This window comes from Saccostrea cucullata, unplaced genomic scaffold (assembly GCF_032062105.1).
Source record: "Saccostrea cucullata isolate Sc308-1 unplaced genomic scaffold, CSIRO_AGI_Scuc_v1 ctg3371, whole genome shotgun sequence".
NCBI classification, from domain to species: domain Eukaryota; kingdom Metazoa; phylum Mollusca; class Bivalvia; order Ostreida; family Ostreidae; genus Saccostrea; species Saccostrea cuccullata.
This window is the reverse complement of record NW_026938950.1, coordinates 1-23331: the sequence shown is the minus strand read 5'-3', so window position 1 is coordinate 23331 and position 23331 is coordinate 1. Positions and strand designations below refer to the sequence as shown.

The 23331-nt window shown below is 34.4% G+C and overlaps 1 protein-coding gene, 1 long non-coding RNA gene and 1 pseudogene across 2 annotated transcripts; 1 reads left to right on the top strand and 2 right to left on the bottom strand.

Annotated features, from left to right (window-relative positions):
* Window positions 1-3832: 3832 nt before the first annotated feature.
* LOC134251936 (uncharacterized) lies at window positions 3833-4967 on the bottom strand. The gene is made up of 2 exons (XR_009988851.1): window positions 4491-4967; window positions 3833-4348 (listed from the first exon to the last, which is right to left on the bottom strand). It is a non-coding gene; the product is annotated as an uncharacterized LOC134251936 (long non-coding RNA).
* LOC134251935 (putative nuclease HARBI1) lies at window positions 4214-6409 on the top strand (annotated as a pseudogene).
* A 519-nt stretch (window positions 6410-6928) lies between these two features.
* LOC134251933 (uncharacterized) lies at window positions 6929-19087 on the bottom strand. The gene is made up of 6 exons (XM_062734352.1): window positions 18901-19087; window positions 8575-8639; window positions 8030-8176; window positions 7432-7506; window positions 7097-7177; window positions 6929-6981 (listed from the first exon to the last, which is right to left on the bottom strand). Exons 1-6 carry the CDS (start codon window positions 19080-19082, stop codon window positions 6929-6931), a joined length of 603 nt encoding a protein of 200 aa, XP_062590336.1. The 5' UTR covers window positions 19083-19087.
* Window positions 19088-23331: the final 4244 nt, after the last annotated feature.

Sequence of the window (23331 nt, the reverse complement as noted above, 5' to 3'; positions counted from 1 at the left end):
TTCCCGTTATTTCCTGGTCATGACAAGAAGCACACGGCGGGTGTGACCGGTCAGCAGGGGATGTTCACTCCTCCATGGCACCTGATCCCACTTCTGATGTTTCGGGGGTCCGTGTTTCCTCTGCTCTTATTTTGTATTGTTTTATGGACTTTGAGATTGAATACTGTTCGTTATCCCCATATCCTTCTTATGTATACTATATACATATCTTTTGAAAAGAATAGTAGAAGCTATAAGAACTTAAACTTAAAGACAAAGAGACTTCCAGTGTTTATAGATGACAGTCATATTTTTTAAATACATTTATTTATTTATTTAAGAATTTTCATTTGTCCAACATTTTAGTTCGGTCTTATTGATAATTCTGAGTATAATCTAGAATAATATAGTTCAGTCTTATTGATAATTCTGATATAATCTAGAATATCATATACAACAGATATTGGTATATTTTTATAATAGGTTTTTGAAATACATTTATTGACTAAGTTATAGGGCAAAATACGTTTTGTCAGACCCAAGATCCCAACTGTCGTTTTGTCATACCTTTCATTTTATTTTTCGGGGGACATACATGTTTTGTACTCTCTTCCGTGATTTAACCCCAGGTCCGTCACTTTTGACACCAAAGAACAAAAATGAAAATATTAAGCTTCGCCCATTCTGTGACGTAAGCGGTCTAACATCTCATCGACTGATCCAACATCTAACTCAGCAGTCCAACATCATTTTTACTCCGCTCAGCAAAACATTAGATATGTTAGATTTTTATGCCGCCGTAAACAAAGTTTCGGGGGTATATAGTTTTGTCGTGTCCGTCTGTCTAGCTGACCAACTGTCTCTCCGTCTCTCTCTCTCTCTATTTGTCTGTTTGTCCGCAAAAACTTTAACCTTGCTCATAACTTTTGCTTGAGTGGAGCTATGGCTTTCATATTTCACATGTTTATTCCTTTCGACAAGACCTTTCTTTGGGTACCACCAAATTGGACCTATTGACCTTGACCTTGGATTTTGACCAACTTTTAAAAAAAATTTTCAAACTTTTACTTTAGCCATTTCATATAAACAGTAGATGCCAGGGCATTTATACTTCACATATGTATTTTTTGTGGAAAGACTTTTCATTGAATACCACCAACCTTGACCTTTTGACTTTGACCTTGGAGATTTTCGTACTTAAGAAAAAACTTTAACCTCGGCCATAACTATTGAACGGTGAGGGATAGGGCTTTTATACGTCACATATGTAATACTTGTGAGAAGAACGTTTATAGGATACCACGAACTTTGACCCTTTGACCTTGATCTTGGAGTTTGACCTACTTATTAATTATTATTTTATTAATTTTTTTAACCTTGGCCATAACTTCTGAACATTTAGGACTTGGGCTTCCATACTTTATTAACGTAATTCTTGTTGCAAGACTTTTCATTGGATACCAACAATATTGACCTTTTGACTTTGACCTTGCAGATTTCCTTACTTATTGAAAACTTTAATCTTGGTTATAACCTTTGAACAGTAAGGGATAGGGCTTTCATAATTCACATATGTAATCCATGTAAGAAGGCCCTTTATTTAATATCCATAACTTTGACCCTTTGACCTTGACCTTGGAGCTTTACCTACTTTAAAAAATCTTCACAAGAACTTTTAGAGGGTTAGAGGGAGTGCTTTCATACTTTACATATTTAATGCTCGTGACAAGGCCTTTCATTTGATAGCAAGACTTTGACCCTGTGACCTTGACCTTGGGGTTTGGTCTACTTATTAATTTTTTAAACCTTGGCCATAACTTCTGAACGTTTAGGACTTCCATACTTTGCTTACGTATTTTGTGGCAAGACCTTTCATTTGATACTAATTACCTTGACCTTTTGACCTTGACCTGGGAGATTTTCGTACTTATGGAAAAACTTTAACCTGGCATAACTTATAGGGCTAGTGATCTCATACTATATATATATATGTAATCCTTGTGAAAAGACCCCTCATTGGATACCAAGATTTCCAAACTGATGAAAATATTTTACCCTGGCATGATTTCAGAGCTGTATTTCCTATGATGTTGCATTTAAGAAAAGTTTAATCTTCGCTATTTTTTTTTTCATACGGGAGCATCAGTGTTTCACAAACACATCTTATTTTCGTATAGATTTTTATAAAAACAATTTTAAAGGTATGAAATTAAAATTCAGTCATCTTTTTTTTCTTCAGACTTTTTAATGTTATTTTGTAAAATACATGAATGTGTGAACGTGTTTGAACATGTATTTGTAATTTTTGTGAAAGTTCAATCAAAAGATACGATAAGAATTAAAATCGATTCTTTGTCATTCAAAAAATCTCAGCTTCCGTGTAACAAAACTCTTTAAACAGTTGACCTAATTGTAGAAATTGCACAAGATGATATTTTAACTTTTGTCATTTGTTCGTTGGAAATTTATAAATCATATTATATACAGCATGTACTTCTAAAATGTATTTTTGACACATAATACGAATATAAATATTGATTTTCAAACGTCAATCAAAATAAACGATTTTTTGAAAATGTGTCATGTTGTAAATTTTGAATTTACCGGGTGGCAGTAAATACAAAATTTACAACATGACAAGTCATGTTGTAAATTTTGTATTTACTGCCACCCGGTAAATTCAAAATTTACAACATGACAAATGCTTGCATGAAAGTTGGCATTTGTTGAATTATTTCTTTACATAGTTTATAATGTTTAAGATTTGTTCAACCAAACTATTTTAAAAAAATTTCTTTTCTCAAGTGTTTAGAAGAAGAATTAAGTAGAAATACGTAGAAAATACTTTTTTTATTTCAACAGAAAGGTCCTATTATAATTAGGCCTACCTTGTGAATTCACACTTTACTGCTTAACTTATATACTGCATTTTCTTCATGTTTACGTATATATGTTTTAATTGCTGTTTTACATCTCAAATCTCCAAATGGAGGAAATTTAGATTCAATGAATGAATGAATGAACGAATGTATGTATCGGAACCTCACAGATGGAAATAAGTATGGGGAACTACTTTTAAAATAATATAATATTACACAATCCGACTGAAAATCATAATAAACATTTACCATTTTCATTTAAAAGCTATTATACATTTTTTTCTAGTGAAATGTACAGGTAATTCCGACTTTTTACAATAAACAGGTGTGGCACGATAAAGATCCCTCCCTGCTCAAAGGCCGTAAGTGCCGAGCATAGGCCTAAATTTGCAGCCCTTCACCGGCAATGGTGAAGTCTCCATATCAGTGAAATATTCTGGAGAGGGACGTTAAACAGTATACAATCAATCATCAATCTTGCTTGTCAGTTTTTTTTTGGGGGGGGGGGGGGGGGGGGGGGGGGGGGGGGGGGACCTAAATTTTTCTTCTTACACTTAGCAACCCCTACCCTCCCCCTTTTAATTTGCTTCGGACGCCGATGTCATAAATTACATGTTTACAGAAATATATATTTAGAAGCCAGTGGTTATTTGGTAAAAAAAAAAAAAGACTTGCAATGATGCGCATGATAGGGAATTTTGAAATTTATCTGACATTGATCATCGACACTCAGCAGCTTCTGATTTGTGATCAAGCTGACTCCCCTACCCTTCATCCTGGGATTTTTTAGAGATTACATGTAACAGTAGAGAGTCAAACGGATGAGACAGAACCCACGTGATTCTTTGTCACGAAGGAAAGCAGGGTCCGCCGTCATAAACCATACTTAAGTCTGAGAATGTTCTCAAGTCTGAGAATTTTCTCAAATCCTAAATTCTCAGACTCAACGGCCGTCATAAAAAAGTTGAGTAAAATAAAAATTCTCAAAATCTATTTTATTCTCAAATATTTGAGTTTACTACAAAGCAAACTTAAGTCCATTCTCAAGCATTGAAAATGGCTGCCATTATCTTCCGTCGACGTCGTAGGAGGCTGAATCGAGCTGTTTTGAGGCACCCAAGGGTATTTCGGGATCTCAGTAACCCCTTAGAGTCTTTGGAGGAAGGAGAGATTTTCCAGAGATATCGTTTTTCCCCAGCCAGCATCCTGTTTATTGTGAATGGCGTCCATGATCACCTTCAAAAAGACACTGCCAGGAACCGTCCTATTCCTCCGTTGATCCAGGTGCTGCTATTCCTACGTTTTGTTGCCACAGGAGCCCACTTAAGACTTATTGGGGACAGTCTGGACGTATCGGAATGCACGACTGGGAGGGTTGTGAAAGCAGTAGCGAGGGCCATCATCACAGTTTTCATGAATCTGATTAAATTCCCTTCAGGTGAACTCGCTACCAAAGTCAAGGAAGGCTTCAGAAGAGTTGCTGGTAAGCCCTATAATCATTTGTAAACAAAATAGTCAGTGCATATTTTTAGCGAGATATGTGCAAGTTTTTAAATACTCCACATAAACATGACTGAAAGATTGTTCAAAACAAACAATCATTTCAATAAATGCACTGGAAAGAAATCTTACATTTGTGTAAATTCATGAAAAATCCCTTGCAACAAACTGCATGCTTTAGTCCCACCGACATGTACGGAAGTTATGAAGAATTCCGCTAAGGGCCACAACTGTATTTAGTGCAATTGGGTAAATAGGTGGTGGATCCAAGTTCCAACATAAAGTTTCAAAGCAAAGTTGTTCTGTTTGTTATATTGTCAATAAAAATGTTTTGAAATATTAGCTATAGTATATTGACAATACTTAGTGCAAAAAAAAAAAAACAAAACAAAAAAAAAAAAAAACAACATAAAACTCATGAAACACATTTAAGAAGGATAACAGTGTATATACTGTTTATTTATTTATTTATTTATAATATAAAATACTTTTTTCATATTTCCAGCATTTTATCCTCTTCATGTTTTTATTACTACTGTGTTTTTAAAAAGAAACTTAAATGACTGTTGAATTTTGTTTGCCAGAAAATAATTCAAGAAAAAAAAAAAAGAAAAAAAAATTTAAATAAATATTTTTAGAATACCTATAGAGTTTTAAATGAATTTAAGGTGCCCGGCCTGTTGTTAAAAAGTACACATGTTTTGGGTTTTCCCCCCAGTATTATAGTCATACAAGTGAAGCATATTACCTTCATTCTTTCAATGCCCCCATATAATTATATATCTTTTTTAAAAGTCAATTATACTAAGTCTTATATTTCATGGACAGGTTTTCCCAAAGTTGTGGGCTGCATTGACGGGACCCAGATAAGAATTCAAGCCCCATCAGTAAATGAACCTGACTATGTAAACAGGAAGGGATTCCATAGCCTCAATGTTCAGGTAAATAAATTAAATTATTTAAAAAAAATATCATATAGTCTGTTAATACTGATTTTTTTTAAGTAAATATATTATTATTATATATATTATTGTTATCAAAACATGTATTATTTTTTACGTTACAAAAGTTGGTTTGACCATACTTAATAGTTATATAACTCTGATAAATGAAAATTATAAATAATTATTAAAATATAATATTTTTTAATAATAAACATATTTATTTTTTCAGATGGTATGTGATCCCACTTTCAAGGTGACCTGACTTTGTGCCCGGTGGCCTGGATCATGTCATGATTCCAGAATTTGGAGAAACTCGCATCTTTGTCAACAGTTTGAAAATGGTACTAATTATTAAAATTATATAATGTAAATGTAGAATGTTCTCCATATATGTATATATATGTATCCTTCTCCTGGATTGCATTAAAGCCATTAATCATATGTTCTAGCTTGACTTAAGCATGCATTTATATAGCCTCTTTTAATACTCTTTTCAGGGTTACATGATGGGATTCTGCTCGGCGATTCTGGATACCCCCTCACAAGATATCTGATGACGCCCTACTTAGCACCAGCGACACGATCTGAGGAGAGGTATAATGCCAGCCTATGTCAGACCCGTGTCTTGATAGAGCAAACCTTTGGCATCATGAAGAGGCGATTCCAAGCTCTCCAAACCGGGTTCAGGGTATCCCCAGACCAAGCAGTACAGTTCATTACAGCTTGTGTGATATTGCATAATCTGGGAATTGACAGGGGGGACATTTGTGTGCAGCAGAATTTGACAAACATTAATGTTGCCGCCTGCATCCAGCAGCATATCATGGAACCAGGACAAGTCCGCAATGATGGAGTGTTGAAGAGGGCAGCGATTACACAGGGATTTTTTTGAAAGAAATAATAATGCAAACTTTAGATTAATAAATGTCCCTAGTTTAATCGAGATTATCCAGAGAAGTAAACAATAAAGCCAAGTCAGAGGAAACGTTCATGTATTTAATTTTATTAACTTAATTTTTCATGAATGAATTATACAACATGTTTTCAAAGGTTTTTAGGATATAATAGCCCTATGAGCCACAATACTCACATAATTCACATTGTTTGGCCTTGTTAAATTAAGATCTAAGCTAACTTGAATTTGCACAATTTAATGTATTTACATCCTTGTGTGATGTCAGAGGTTTAGCTAAAAATGTTATTATTTCAAATCATGCCCAGTAGAAAAAAAACATCTTTTTTTTTTAGGAGAATAGTTTTCAATAGATGTATAATGAAAATTATTGTTCGGTTAAAAAAAATGAATACATGTTTTTTATTCAATCAATTTTTCAATATTTAAAAAAAATTTAAAGGGCAATAACTCCTTTCATCTATCTTTCTCTTCAGTAACTACTTTATTGTACTTCTAATGTAAAATAGTTTCCTTACATTCACAATTCAAAATTATTTATAAAGTAATTAAAATGTAAGATGTCTGGCTCGATTTTTTTATACTGAAATCTACTTCTATTTGTTTTGGGTTTCTATCTTTAAAAAATATGGCAACCTATGATTTCTTTTGCTATTATTTGTTAATTAAACTATATTGTTGGGAAATAAACCCATTTTTCTTACTTTTAACCATTAAAATTGTGATGGTGGAAATGCCTTAAGCTTGATATGTGAAAACCAGAAGTCTGATATTCATTAAATAGTATGTATTGTCTACCGGTACTCATGTTTACAGTCTTGTTAAGATCAGGATTAAACTGTAAAAGAGAGAGAGAGAAGGGCTACATTTTGCAAACAAACCTTTCTTTTCTTTTCTATTGTGGCTAACAGATGATGTGCCAGCTTCTTGCCTTGTTTGGGTGTTAAACAAAGAATCTAAATCTGCAAATTATTCATCAAATGTGTCTCAAAAGTTCTTTTATTTTTAGAATTTTTAATTTATCTTGAACTTTATACGAGGATTTTGTTAATCAATTTTTTTTCTTTTCATTAATAATGAGGAATTTCAAAAATAAACAGACACTGAACAAATAATCAACATCATTTTGCATTGTCTAGTAAAATAATTTTTTTGTCCTAATTTTACACTCCATATACATGTATTATAATTTGCGTTATTAAGGACAAATCAATACCTTGTGCATTTCTTTCCACATTTTCCTTATTGGGATTTTCAGGGAGTTGGACTGTGATGGAACTGGTTGTTGGAGCTGGAAAACAAAATTCCTGATTAAAAAAAAAAAACTTGCCATAATTGAAGAAACAAACAAATTAAAAATCTTATAGGGCATCAATCCTTATAATGAGTGTCCAAAGCTAAAGCTTTGGCAATTAAAGTAAACAGTTGAATATACAGTTGACCTTCAGATATCCGAACACCATATATCCGGATGCTTCAGTATCCAGACAATTTTCATCAGGACAGAATTTTTAAATGTTATTTTGTCCTGTTTACCTGGTGATTCAGGAATCCGGATGCTTCACATATCCAGACAAATGGACTAGGAACCAAAGCATCTGGATAAATGAGACTCCACTGTAGTACTTATAATACTATACATTCAATAATAAATGAATTTGTTTTTTAGGTTTCCCTGTGTGTGAAATGGGTCAAAGTAAAAGCTAATGTGTGTTCTTCAATTTGTTTGCACACACATCGTTGTAGTTATGAGACTATAGTAATTTAATATATCTTGCAAAAATAATGATTCAATGCTAATTTTTTTTTCTTACCATCTGTGTCTATCCCTCCCTCCAGGCCTTCCAAATGTGGTTCACCAATAGAGAGCTGAAGAAATGTCTCCTCTCCAGGAGTAAATGGTGGGGGTGGTGGACCTCCACCAGTTTTGGGTCTCTTCATTCCATCTAATTTCTCTTTGCCTGTTTAATAAAAAAAACAACATCTGTATGTTTGTTGGTTTTCATTGTAGATATAGGCCAGTATCTGTGAATACGAGGCTCTGGCAGGCATGAAACTTAACTTAGTCATATTTTCTTTCCTAAGAAATCATTGTGCATAAAACTCACTGTAGACTAACTTATCTTTCACATTCTTTTTTTTTCATTATTGAAACCTTACTCCAGTATTGTACTAATTTTCATCAAGTTTACCCGATAAAACTGAATCATAGAAAATTAACAAAATAAATTTTTTAAAAAATGTAAACAAAAATATTTCTCTGAATAATTTTCAGAATTCAAAACATTTAAATATATTTACCAGTGTCAATACACAGAATTAAAAGTCACTATATATGTATTTATTATGAAATTCTTACTTCTTGATTTGATGTTGTAATACTTCTTCACCCCTTGTGTATCCCTTCTCTTGCTATCAAATTGTCTAAAAAAAAGAAGAAGAACTACATGTATGCAGTGGTATGCAGTATTTTTATATATTTAATAATTAACTTCCTATGAACTAGCTTTTTTAAATAATTAACTTCCTATGAAAAAAAAGAAGAAGAACTACATGTATGCAGTGGTATGCAGTATTTTTATATTTTTAATAATTAACTTCCTATGAACTAGCTTTTTTTAATAATTTACATGTATGCAGTGGTATGCAGTATTTTTATATTTTTAATAATTAACTTCCTATGAACTAGACATTCATCCACTCCAGGCTATCAAGTTAAAGCACAAAAAGTGCATGTAAATGAAAACATATAAAACTAGTGCTAATTGTAACGGGAACCGTTACAGATGTTCCCCAAACGCTCCCCAACTCCCTTTTGGTGCCATATTCCATTTAGAGAACATCTGTGCATTTTTGCCTTTAAAAACGTTTTCCCAGAGGGATTCCAATTATATTCAAATTTGAACATTGCAGGCGTGCGCATGTGAATGCACGTGCGCAATGATCATATCACCTTGTCTACAATTTTCTATATATTTAAATATACTATATATTAAACCATTTAGTCCAAAAGTATTTAAAATCACTCATTCAAGTGTATTTTTAATTTCACTCGTTCCAAATGCACGCACGTGCGTGCACGTGCATGATGACCATACCTTCTTGTAGGAGGCCCTTATATCTATCTATATTCTAAATCCCATCCTGTTTGGTTGAAAACCAAGGGAATTATAGCCATTTCAAGTTTCGGCCAATCAGATTGCAGCACACGTGCATGCACGTGATTTCATGATTTTTTTCTAAATCATATTGTAGGATATCCCAATGCATGAATATTTTTTAAATTTCAAAGCATTTCGTCAAAAAACAAACGAGATATAGCCATTTAAAGTTTCAGCCAATCGGGTTGCAGCACACGTGCATGCACGTGATTTGTTGAAATTTTTTGTATATCATATTGCAGGATATCCAAATGCAAGACTATGTTTTAAATTCCAAAGCATTTCGTCAAAAAACAAAGGAGATATAGCCATTTAAAGTTTCAGCCAATCAGATTGCAGCGCACCTGCATGCGCGTGATTTCATATAATTTTTTCCTTACTATATCGTAGGATGTCTTAATTCATGACAACGTTTAAAATTTCAAAGCATTTCGTCTAAAAACAAAAGAGAAATTGAGATTTTTGTTTCAGGCAATCAGAGCAAGGCGCACGTGCATGCGCGTGAGTTCGTGCTTATTTGACAGTGTCATATTATTAACACTATTAATATATCCTTATATATTGAGTTTCAAAGCATTTCATCAAAAAATGTAAATGTTATGGCCATATTAAGTATATCAGTCAATTCACTCACTTCACGCGCACGCACGTGCATGCGAATGCGCGCAAAATGACCTTCGTTCCGCACACCTACACTACACACCTATTAACCCTAAAAAGGTTTTAACTTAGTTGGGTGAACAGTTTCTGAGAACACTCGCGGACAAAAAAGTACCGGAGAACAAAGAAGAAAAAAAAGAATAATAATAATAATAACTAGAGCAAAGCTCGTTGCAAAGCAACGAGTAGGTCTTCCGTCCTGTTTTACCGGAAGTAGCTTTCATTTTTAACAAAAATGAGAATTAACACCCAAAAATGCTTTGAATCCTCTAAAGCTAAGTTAATTAATGCAAAAATAAGTTATTTTTACTACTTCCGGTTTGACCGAAGTAACGACGACGGACGGAAAATTAATTTTTAAGATCCCAGAGTCATAATTTACCCAAAAACTTGTCAAGAACGTCAAAAATACGTGTTTTTCGACTACTTCCGGTTTGGCCGGAAGTGACGACATTGGACGTATTTTGACGACTTCAGTAGATTAAGCTTGAAATTTTGAACAACTTTGCTTCTTTGACGTATTACAAATTCTCATTACTTTTTGAGATATGAAGGGAAAGCTTTTGGCCCTTCCAGGCCCTTAAATTTAGGGGCCAGCCCTTTTTTGAGATATCATTTGAAAGATCTTTAAATTCTACACTTCTTTTGTTCTACATGTTTTAACAAAATATTTCTAGGTAAAACGTTATCGTTGAAAAGGTGTCAAAATTTTTGAAATTCGCGATAGGACTATTTTTTGGCCATAACAAGCTTCCGTACACATCAATTTCAGTGAATATGAAATACGTTCCGCACAACTACATTTATTGCTCTATTATCACTGAAAATCTCAAGTTTCTATCTTAAGCCGTTTTTGAGAAAACCCGCGAACAAACTAACCCTCTAAAATTCACTAAAATGCAAAAATCTCGGAACCGGAAGTGACGTCATCAAAACAAAAAAAATTATTTCTAGATTTTCAAATGTTCCATCAGCCCTGAAAGTTTCATGAAAATCGAGCGAGCCGTTTCCGAGAACTCGCGTGCACAAAATCGGTAAGAAAAAAAAGAAAAAAACTGTGGAAAAGAAACCTAAGAATAACAGAAAGGTCTTCCGTTGGAAACGGAAGACCTTAATAAGAAACCGAGTAAAAACAATATGTTCCCAAACTCCGTTTGGGGAACATAATAATGAAAAATTAAGTAAAATGAATGCAAGCTATTATGGTTTACTTCCATATGTTTAAATTATTTTCATTTAAAATTTCTGATTAATGCTGCATGTGGTGAAAAATGTATTTATATATATATTTAAAATAAAGGGTGATGAAAAAAAACTGAACAGTGGCAATTAATTAAGTCTAACATATATATGTAGTGTAAGACAAGGGGGCAGCTCCCAAACGGAAAAGATTTTTAACAAACTACTATCAAACCATCAACAAACTACCAACAAACTATACTTTTGTGGTTTGTTAAAGTAGATTGATAGTATAGCATTTAATGAACCACTAACAAACCACTTTTTCTAAAAATAGCTGCAGTGGTTTGTTAGTCTTTCATTTCTGGTGATTGTGATTTCTTTATAGTTTGTTAGACTTGGTATCTTGCAACAGTGTTTTATTAGTAAAGCATTTGCATCTAACCACATGGGAAATTACTTTACAGATGTCTTTAGGGTTGAATTATCTAGAATTGTTGAAGTTTCCAAGAACAGCTTATCTCTTTACATCCGGTGTTATAGCTATTTGCGCCAATTTTCAAACCACCAAGCAGGTCAGAAACAAAGGAACTGGTGAAGGGACATTCAAATTGTTATAGTATCATTCTATATGATCCCTGACTGGAAAAAGCAGCAATTAACATTATTTAAAGATGGATCTGGATACAGAAGAGGTATTTAATGCATGTCATGAAGTAATCAACCTTCTGTGAATGTGGATGCATATGCTTTTTACTAGCTTTGGGTTTTTATTCATTTTCAGATTGACCTATAATTTCTATCCTAGTTTAGATCAGTTATGCATTGGGTTATGGGAAGTATACTTGAAAATAAGACAATAAAGATGTCTTTCAAAGTTGCGATGAGGTTAGAAACAAGGAAAAATTGCAGCTTTTTCCATGCTGGAGGAAGCAGGGAAATATTTAAATGGCGATCATCAGCTTGAAGAACATTTTTTGGTGAAAAATACTATGAAGATGTACACAGCATGAAAGAGAATATGTGATAAGTACATGGACATTGACTTGGAATTGCATCTCCTAAACAAAAGGAAACATGTTGGATGTTGCACTTGCATTGGCTAAACTTGTGAAACCTGGAATTTAAATACCCTGAAACAAGACTTGTTGAATATTTCAAAATGTGATTGTTTTAGGTGTTTTCAATTAAGACTTGTGGATTTGTAAAGGAAAATTCAAATCTACAGTGTTTTGGTGATGGATTTGTTCCCAGTGATTTGTTAGTAGTTTGTTAGAGTGGTTTGATAGTAGTTTGTTAGAGTGGTTTGATAGTAGTTTGTTAAGAGTGGTTTGATAGTAGTTTGTTAGAGTGGTTTGATAGTAGTTTGTTAGAGTGGTTTGATAGTAGTTTGTTAAGTGTGGTTTGATAGTAGTTTGTTAGAGTATAGTTTGTTAGCTCATTTGCATGTGATTTGCTATACTATTTAACTACTTTCAAACCATAGTGGTTTGTTAGTAGTTTGTTATAGTAGTTTGTTTGCCCTTTTTTTCCGTATGGGAGGCTTTCTTTTCTGAGCATATATCATTTTGCCAATTAGTAGTACTTCAAAGTTTTTTCATGAATACTTAATTTTTGGTAAAAATCACCAATTAATGGTTCCAATGTTGTTTTCTCCCTCACATTTATATAGGCCTAACGTTATACTTCAATCTGTCACACACATCTGTACATTTTGAAAAAAGACACAATTAAGGAGAAAAAGCTTCCAATGTAATGAGTTCTCACCATTGATTCGTAAAATTAAATATTTTTTCCAGAACTAGGCCTACATGGATTTTTTTTATCAACTGTGAATTCAGACAGAATCTGAACGTGTTTTTGTTTAATATTGTTCCAAAAATAGATTTTAAAAAACCCAAGGTATGTAGTAAAATATAAACATATTTTACTATGTAAGAATGTCGCCTACCTTAAAGTAAGTATACAACTAAGGTGACGACCAATGAACAAATTCTACATGGTGAATACGGTACAAGTACAACAAACAAGTCAAAGAACAGGTAACACACACACGTGGTGACTGGTTTGAGGACTGGACCGGACTGACGAAGGGAAGCATGCTGGCCAGCACGGGTGGATGGCTATGAGGTCAGGGTGAAAGGTCACAGGGAATACATTTACATACACAATTTCACTACATTCCTCCCCGTTTTATTTAATAAAGCTAGGGACAATTACTGTAATTAAATCAGAGGAATGTAAACCAGAAATATATAAGTATTTTCTTATATGGCATGGAAAACGTATTAACTAATTCATGTATCCACATGAACTTGGACGGAATTACATCCAGCACCTTAGTTCTGCAGGATAAACATGTTTTTATGTGGCAAGATTGAATATATGTAGTATGTTGATATACGAATTATGATAATCCGCATATAACTTCCACATTGGATCAAATGATCATGTTTAGCCATACGCATTCCATGTTGTACGTTTATATACATTTCCTATGTTTTAACACTCAATATAGCCAAAAGGAATATAACTTACCTATGACCTAACACTGACCTACTTCCATGAGAGTCCTGTAACTGAATGGTTTTATGACATATGGTTTTAGTCTAGTGGGATCAGTTGTACCAGCATATAACTTAACCGTGTATACAACTGATTTACCTAATTAAATTGTGCAAGAGTGCAGTAATATATGTTAGAACTTTACAACAATCAGATAATTAACTAAACTGCTGCAATGTATATTACTGCTAATTAACTTAATATGATTATATTTTTATGTATGTCCGTCACCTTAAATATGTCAATGCCTAATACTGTACTTTAAAACTTATACTAAGTAACTAACTTAAGCCTAACCTAAACTAAGTAAACTGTATATTTTCTTACTAACTATCCTGATAACTAAATTAACTGAAGAAGGTATGTATCCTTAATTGTCGACTAAAGATAGGATAAGCTATGAAATATTATTATTAAACGTATTTACAAAACATATTCCGCATCAGTACCGTCACTTTCCAAAATTAGTTAGCCGGGTATGATACGGAAAATGTACAACAAATAACTATATACCAACTATGTAACGCAATCCGCCCAATACCGTCACTGAGAAAGGTCAGCCAAGTATATATTCGGAAAGCATAAGGTTATTTACATAAAGCAATCCTGCCCAATACCGTCACTGAGAATGGTCAGCCGGGTATCTGACGGAAAGCATATATATGTTGCACGATTACACCAGTCCTTGTTTGGTTATTCTTGGAAATTCTTAGGAACTGGATGAAGGACATGCAACAGAGTAGATCATTGCATAATTACGACTTATATATTGCCTGAATATGCTTCACCCAGATCAGATCTCCATGGAACAGTGAGAGGAACTACATCATCTAGGACACAGCACCAGTAGTGTATTCCACCACAAGTCAAATCTTCAATGTTGAAGTTTGACCTGTAAAAGGGACAAGCTACGTCTATCCTAGATGATGCGTCTGTATTGGTATGCCATCCCTGTGTACAGTCATGTTATATTTCTGTCCAACGAGCTAGCTGGCGTACATATGGCAAAGCATCTTCCCAGCATCGAAAGAAGTTACGAAAAAGACTATTACTGCCAAGAAGTTCCTTACTATAATTATGCAGTAGCATCGTTGTTTAGATGACAGGGTTAAATTAGCATAAGCGATAGTTCTCTCTTCACCATCTTGGACTTAAGATTGATAAATAAATGTAACTTATGGAGATCAATACTCTAAATTCTACACTATTTTTACATCTACAAACTACACTTACACTATTTCCCCTCCCTTTTATTTTAAAATAAGAGAAGTAGTAATATAGGTCTAACTGTTCTTATTATTAATGTAGGAATACTAGAACTTATCTAATGTAGTTTGTGCATATATAATTAGCTATACTGGTGTATTGACTATTGTACACAAATTACTAAAGTACATGTACTATAATTGTGTAGGCAAGTCTATAAGTAATTCCGCTAAATAATAACTAAACAGTGCTGCAAGTTATAGTTATAATATTAATCACTTATGTTGGTAATATTAGTAAGCTAAGTATAATGATTCACTTATAGAAATCTAAACTGATAATAAATATCAAAATATAAGAACTAAAATACTATAAGTAAGTTAGTCAACTACCAACTACTTCCAGTTGAGAGTTAACTACCAGTTCTTGTTTAAATGTTAATAGCTTGAATATATTAGAGTTGAATAAGGTTAGACTGCAATAAAACTAATGTTATTAACAATACAGTCTACTGATTTAATACTAAGCACTAGAGTACATGTACTAAATGATTAGATTACTACACTTATTTGATATAAATCTTAACTAACACTCAATATTTCTAATTTACTTATATCAAAACCAACACACTAAGTATAGTAGAATTATGGTATATAACTCGATAAACACTGGGTATAAGCATTTCAGGTTTATTTAAGCAAATGATCTAAGTCAATGTGATGGGCCATGGCACAACCCAGCACTTGTTCTCTAGTGGCAGCCCAGATGGAATGCCCAGCCCATGGTCTACAAAGTGGAGTACACAAACAAGGTACCGGTACTCTCTGTATGTGGGATTAGGGTCCTTGTCGGCAGCACTCCAAGTAAACCTGGTTGGGCCACCTGTACTGTCACTTTCAGTTGTGGTTGTTGTAACATACACAGCTGATGCTGTTACAGACAGTGTGGAATCAGCATTCAGCGCTTCACTAATTTTCTTCTGTTGTGGATCCAGTAGTGAAGAGGTTGCTGTTTCCTCATGTTCTGTAACCAGCTCTTGGTAGGAGGACTCCTGTAAATTGTCGATTGTCTGAGCATTCACAACTTTGCCATTGCTATGCTCAGGCAAAGCATCACTCCTATGAGGCTGTGTATCTGCAGTCAAGTCCAGGGTTTGCTGTTGGCAATCAGATGTATTATTAGTGTCTGGAGTTGTTTGGCAACTAGCAGTTGAATACTCACTACTCTGTAGCCATAACTCAGACTCACTGCCATCTGTCTCAGAATCATCTTTGTCCTGTATGTCTGTGTTTGGAATTCCAGGAACTTGGAGATCACCATTTGACACCATGGTATTCCACTGAATACTAGCAGGTGATACATCACCACTCCGTATTTGTGGAAAACCCGGTGGACTTTTGCAGGTAACTGTGGGTATCTGCTGCTGCTGCTGCTGCTGGTGTATTGCTGCAGAAATTGTTGGCTGATGATGATGATATACTGCTGCAGGTAGGACAGATTCAAAGTTGCTGGCATCTGTAGGTTTCAATGGTGAAGGATCATTTGATAGTTCCTGGTCCTGGGTGTTGGGAATTTCATTGGTTGACATTGACATAGCAGGGCATTGTACAGCTACCCCATCCTGTGAGTGTGCCAACGGTGGTGGCATTGGTGGTCCTCCATACATGCATTGCTGTTGAGGTACCATGTATCCAGGTGGAAACATTACAGGATATGGGCCATAAGCATATGGTATGCTGAGATACGGCTGTGGTGGTCCAAAGAATGGTTGTGGTAATGGTCCACCGTATCCAGGAAATGGTACTGGATAGCTCCCAGGGACTGGTACACAAGGAGTTGGATACCCGTATGAATTGAAAGATGGCAGGTATGGTCCACCATAGTATCCAGGAGGTGCTGTACAAGGTGTCATAGCTGGATTCATCTTGTTACTTTCAGTAGTTCAAAGTTACGGAAATAATCACGCCATTTGATACTACTGAAACAGTCGGAGAATGTGTGTATATTTATTACTGTACGTTATACGCTATTTCCATCTCACGGTAAACGAAACCGCCGGTGAAAATGTTACACACTAATGTTACCAATTCGCAACAAGATCCGTGTAATCGCCGTGATCTGAATTAAACGTAACTTATAATGCCGGTTTAATTCATCGATATAGTCCAGATAATTTTACTTTACTGTCTCTATCTTTTCTCTCTATCTTCTTCTGTCTATCTTGATAAGATGTTGTTTTCTATCTTTATGGTAGCTTATTGTTGAATTAAACGTTACTTTGACACAATAAATAATTGTATTTAAGCCAATTTAATTCAACACTAAAGTTTCTGGTGATTTAGTTAGACGTTTCTCTTTTCTGTCTATCCTTTTCTTTCTATCTGTATATCGGCAGTAAAATAGTGTTTCCTTTATCTTTGTTTTTATTTGATAATTCTGTATTGGTCCAAAATATTAATCCCGTTGTCTATCTCTTAATTAATTACTTAATCTGTAAATTAACTTGCTTAATAAATTAACGCACTGACTCTTACAACGTTAATGTAAACGCTCGATGGCAGACGGCGGTAGCAGTAAGCACTGATGTTAATAAAATAAATACCTGATAAAATAATTAATCAAAGAATATAATCATTTAATGACGTTATATGAATTGATTATATTTTTGCAAAGATATTCACTATTGTTGCACAGAGCTAATATGCAAAAACGTAACTCGACAAAATCAGTTCACTGTTGTTCAAAGCGAGCACGTGCGCCTTGATCTATATATAGCTAAAACAGGTAAACCGGTTTGAGTGAACTAGCTCTGTGAAACTACATATACATAAAACTAACAAAAACACTATATCTCTCTACTTTCCCTCAAAATATTTTTTAAGGAACTTAGAGAGAAAAAGCAACAATATATAAATATTCTATATCCAAATTAAATTACGAGTCGAGAAGAAAACGGCACTCCTCGAAAATTGTCAACACGAGTGACAATAACTTTTCAATAGAAAAAAAAAACTATTTGTCTCGTGCAAAAGGGTAAATTATACAAACAATTTCAGAATGAAAATCAATCGTTGTGGCACAAGTGGCCGAAATTGAATGAACTAAGAAGAAAAATAATGCAATTTGCACAAGACAAAGAAAATATCAAAAATTTTCGTACTGACGTTTACGAAAAACGCCTATACGATATTGTAAGCTAAATAGTAATGAAAATATTCAAATTTTCGCACTAACGTTTACAAAAAAACGCTGTACGATAAATATTATACTAAATACTAATGAAAACAAAACTATCAAAATAATTGGACCGTGATATCACCACGTGTTCAAATGCTACTCACGGGTGAAAAAATGCCAAATTAGTCAAATTTTTGGAACTTTGTAAATAACGTTAATTATAACGCCTGTAAGCAACAGTTTCCTAAAATGTCATTGACTTAATGCAAAACATTCCACGTGAGTGTTTTTACTCACGAGTGAAAGACAATTCACACGTGAATTTTGTAAATAAAAACATGTAATTCATAAATTCAATACACCCCGCACCGAATTACCGGCGACGCCAATGTAGTAAAATATAAACATATTTTACTATGTAAGAATGTCGCCTACCTTAAAGTAAGTATACAACTAAGGTGACGACCAATGAACAAATTCTACATGGTGAATACGGTACAAGTACAACAAACAAGTCAAAGAACAGGTAACACACACACGTGGTGACTGGTTTGAGGACTGGACCGGACTGACGAAGGGAAGCATGCTGGCCAGCACGGGTGGATGGCTATGAGGTCAGGGTGAAAGGTCACAGGGAATACATTTACATACACAATTTCACTACAGGTATAAAAATACATATGCAATACAGCATTAATGCTTGATAGAAATTTGCGACAGCTTATAATCATTCTTACGAGTTCAGAGCGTCGGCAATGCATTGCCACTCCCTCTCCCGTAATTCCTTCTGTTTCCCCCTCGCCCCACTTCCTTTAAAAGGCCCAAACAACGTGTCCGCACGTTGTTTGACGCCCTCTATTAGGGCCACCTCTTCCCCACTACTCCAGTTTTGTGATCGTTTCCCTTTTCTTTCTTCCATTGATATCAATATAATAGAGCAGACGACAATTAAAAGCGAGCGCAGCGAGCGTCGCGAAGCGACGCTCGCGAAGCGAGCTCAATAGACTAACGTGTAAGAACAGAGGAAATTCGGATTGAAATCTGTACATACGTCAGCCAAATTTCTCTGGGCAACATTCCCAGAATTCCTGCACTACCCAATGTCCTTTGCGCGAATATTTCCGAATAAATAAATAAATAATAACGTAAAGCATATATCAGACTTTCAGCTTGTAGAAATCTTTCAAAGAAACAAGAAATAACTCTGCAATGTTTTTCGACAAAAATTGCACTAGTTCTATAGTTTCAAACAGACGCTCGGCTGTCTCCGTAAGCTCCGACGAGCTTTGTGACGTCGTATGACGTCACAACTAGTCGAGATATCTCGTGCGGCTTGACGATCTCAAGTGTTTTAGATGGTTCAACTGCGCTCGCCCCAACGGTCACACCGTAAAACATATTATTTACATATACGTAATTTATTTATTTATTTACATGTAACCAAAGTTGTTTCTTACCTTTTGACAAAAAAGAGCTCCTCTGGGCCGCTTCAATCAGCGAAAAAAATCCGCGAAAACAGTCTCGCGAGAAAAAAATCTTGAGAAAATTCTCAACTCAATTCTTGAGAATTACTCAGCTGAGAATAGTCTCAAATCGTTTTATGACGGCCGATTTAAGAAAATTCTTAGCTGAGTAATTCTCAAGACTTGAGTTGAGAATTTTTTTGAGAATTCTCAAAGTTTATGTCTTCGAAAGTTGTCAGCAATGAAATAAGTGTTTGGACACATTTGCTGTTTTGTTTTTCCCTGTGAAAAAAATCTGAGTGTGCTGCAATTAAGCTATAAAATTAGTGATATCCGTAAACAGTACGTCTTTTATATACACAGATACATGTAAATGTATTTCACACCTAAATCCAGGTAAGTCCGTAATTTCCGATTGCATAGACAATCACAATTGAATTTCTTAATTTGTGATCATGAACTTCATGTAGAAAAACTAGCATCTATTTTTGATATTTGCACCATCTTTAGTTACCACATATTAATACACGTTTATGTATGATAAAATCCCACCACTTCATATCATTAAATATATATTCATTTTGTACTATAGAAACGGTATGGCGTATATTGGGACATACAAGGAATTACATGTAGAATTAGGCACGTAGCAACAGGGGAGGGGGGATTTTTTCCAAAAGTAAATTTTACTATTGGAAATGTTCTTTGATAGGCCGGTTGCCTCTCTCCCCCTTCACTTTTGGTTACAGTAAATTAAAGGTAAATTACATGTAGTATATATATACTAGTATTTAAAAAATGATACTAAAGAAGTTGGCCTCTACACCACCCTTCACCCCTGAAACATGACTTTCGAGTTTGGGCAATCCCCCCCCTTTATGTTGTTTAATTTCATTAATATTTTGTTTTTTGCTTGTCAACTTTTTTCAGGTAAGTTATTTTTTTTCATCTTTGCCCCCCCCCCCCCCCTCACTTTCAAAAACGATGCTACGTCACTGCAACATTTTCAGAAAAGGAAATACCTATTTATGGGGGAGGGTGGTGTCATGGGCCAACTTATGAAAGACCAGTGTTTCCCGGGTAGGGGCTTGCAGGTAGTTCGTGTTCTTTGTTTTATTTTTGTTTTGTTTTTTGTTTTTGCTCATTTTGATGTATTAAAATTCATTCCTGTGGAAAATGACTAAAATTACTTTTCATGAACCAATACATTTAACACGTTTAGTATATCCTTTACTCATAGGAAATACCTGTCTGTATTGTATTGTAAATTAACCCATTAGATTCTTTTTGTTTATTGCGAGAATCATAGGTATATCACATTCAATTGTCAGAAAAGTAAAGACACAAGGAAGATTTTTTATTTTTAAATAGCTACATTCTCTACCAAGCAAAGAAATTTTGCGAGAAATAAAAAAAAACAGAAAGTGTTACTACCAACTTAAATATTTTGATCCTAATAAGAATAGGCGAAAACGAAATAAAGACACATATTTGGAATTTGGGATAAATATTTGTCATCGGCTGCTATAGGAGGTGGGGATTCTGAAAAAAAAAATCCACGAGCGATTATACTTATCCGACATTATTGTCAACATGTATTGAATATGCAAACATATATAAAACTACCTGTGTAAGTATTTACACGGACTTATAAATCAAAATGTAGAAAGCCTTTCAAGTGATCATGAGAAAAGAGTAGAGTAGTCTTCTGAATACTAAAACAATAATAATTTCGGAACAGGTGTTTAAAACGTTTTAAGCGAATTGTAAGAATGCCTGTTATATTATTCAGTCAGAACTGAGTCCGATTTATAACCCTCCCCCCCTCCCCTTATCCCCCTCCAAACAAAACTTTTAATCAAAACTTTTACTGATGAATCATTTTCAGTCTTATTAAATATCATTTTACCTGTCTTATTAAAACCCCCAATAATATTTGTAAGGCATAATAAATAATATGAAGTCATTAAACTCAGAAAGGGGGGTGGGGGGTTACATTTAAATTTCAAGTATTCCTCTGTCATCAAGCAGGATATAAATGAATATATCACAGAAAACAATCAGTTTTAATGTACCCATGAACTAATTGAAAAAGTTTACCGTGCTGATATTTTTGTAAATCGGGATCGAAATCCCTCGCATTCTTATTATGTTCCCCAAACGAAGTTGGGAAACATATTGTTTTTACTCTGTTTCTTATTATTATTAAGTCTTCCGTTCACAACGGAAGACTTATAGCGAGCGCAGCGAGCGTCGCGAAGCGACGCTCGTAACTGCGAGCTCTTAAAGCAACGCCTGTGCGAAGAGAAAATTCGGACTATCTGCACATTCATTCGATGAAATTTTTTGATGCCGAAATTGGACCCATAATGCAACACTTAATTTTCAAAGCTACGTTAAAGCTACGTTCTCGTGAGAATAGCAAAAGTCCAACTAAAAGCAAACATGTCCTGACTTAATGGATAAATATTGAAGATAAATAGCAAACGAAACGTTCTTCATTTATTTTCAGCACTCTTCAGGATTCTTTGGCGAAATGTAACTTACATTCGACGTCATGTGACGTCAGAGTCTAGACGCATGAAATGTCACGTGCAGTTTGACGTACGAGTCCGATCTAAATTCTAACAAAATAAACATCTGCGCTCGCCATAACGGTCGCACCGTCAACATATTAGTGTTTGTATTGTTTCTTTTTATTAAGTCTTCCGTTCACAACGGAAGACTTATAGTGTTCGTATTGTTTCTTTTTAAGGTCTTCCGTCTTCACGGAAGACCTTATAGTGATTCTACTGTTTCTTATTATTATTATTATTATTATTATTCTTTTTATTATTTTTTTTCCAAATTTTGTGCACGCGATTTCTCGAAGACTACTGGATGGAATTACATGAAATTTTTAGAAAAGATGTGTTGTTAAATGATCTTGATCTATCTGAGCGATTTTTTGAAAATTCCTTTCTGGTGCCAAGTTAGAGGACATTTCCTGATTTTAAAATGACATTTTGTCTTCGGTTAATCTCAAGAACGGTAAAAGATATCAATTTGAAACTTTCAGGGATTATAGATCATGATAGATACTAACCAGGACGCGACCTTTCGTTCGTCGTCAATACTTCCTGTCGTTAGGAGATGCGAATTGAAAAAAGTGTATTTTCTAACTTTTTTGTTTTTTCAATATTTTCAATTAATTTTAAGTTTGTTAATAGAGACCCTTCTATTGATGTTTACTATATAAGTTGTTTGAATATTGGGTTATCTGAACTCTAGATATTAATATTTGAAAATCTGAAGCGGGCCCAAGATGGCGGCTGTCTCTGTCAACTCCGCCATTTCGCGAGTAGGGGTTGATGGAGGCAGCTGAGCGTTTGATTAAACCATTCTGACATAAGGATACATGGAATTTAAAAACTACTTGGACTTTCACGTAGTAGTACGTTGAAATTACGTGTCAATCTTAAAACTTAATTTTCGTTTCACTGCTTTAGTTTAACTGGGCTAGATACGATATGTAATGTGTACAATGTGTTAAATATACCTTCTTAACGTCGAAATAAAATAAAGGCAATAAGAACGTTTTATTTATTTAATTTCATTGAAGCTATCACACCTATTTAATAGATCAGTCCAAAGAAAAGGCGTGAATATTCACTCGTGGAGTTTGGCGCGAAATTATCAATAGTGGCCCGCGTTATATAATTCTTA

What these genes read in the sequence shown, in the direction of transcription:
- LOC134251933 (XM_062734352.1), bottom strand. Translation starts at nt 19,082, where the DNA reads ATGGAAGAAAGAAAAGGGAAACGATCACAAAACTGGAGTAGTGGGGAA. An exon ending in TTACAACATCAAATCAAGAA is followed by an intron (nt 8,177 to 8,574) that starts GTAAGAATTTCA and finishes TTTATTAAACAG; the next exon opens with GCAAAGAGAAATTAGATGGA. An exon ending in TGTGGAAAGAAATGCACAAG is followed by an intron (nt 7,178 to 7,431) that starts GTATTGATTTGT and finishes AATAATTTGCAG; the next exon opens with ATTTAGATTCTTTGTTTAAC.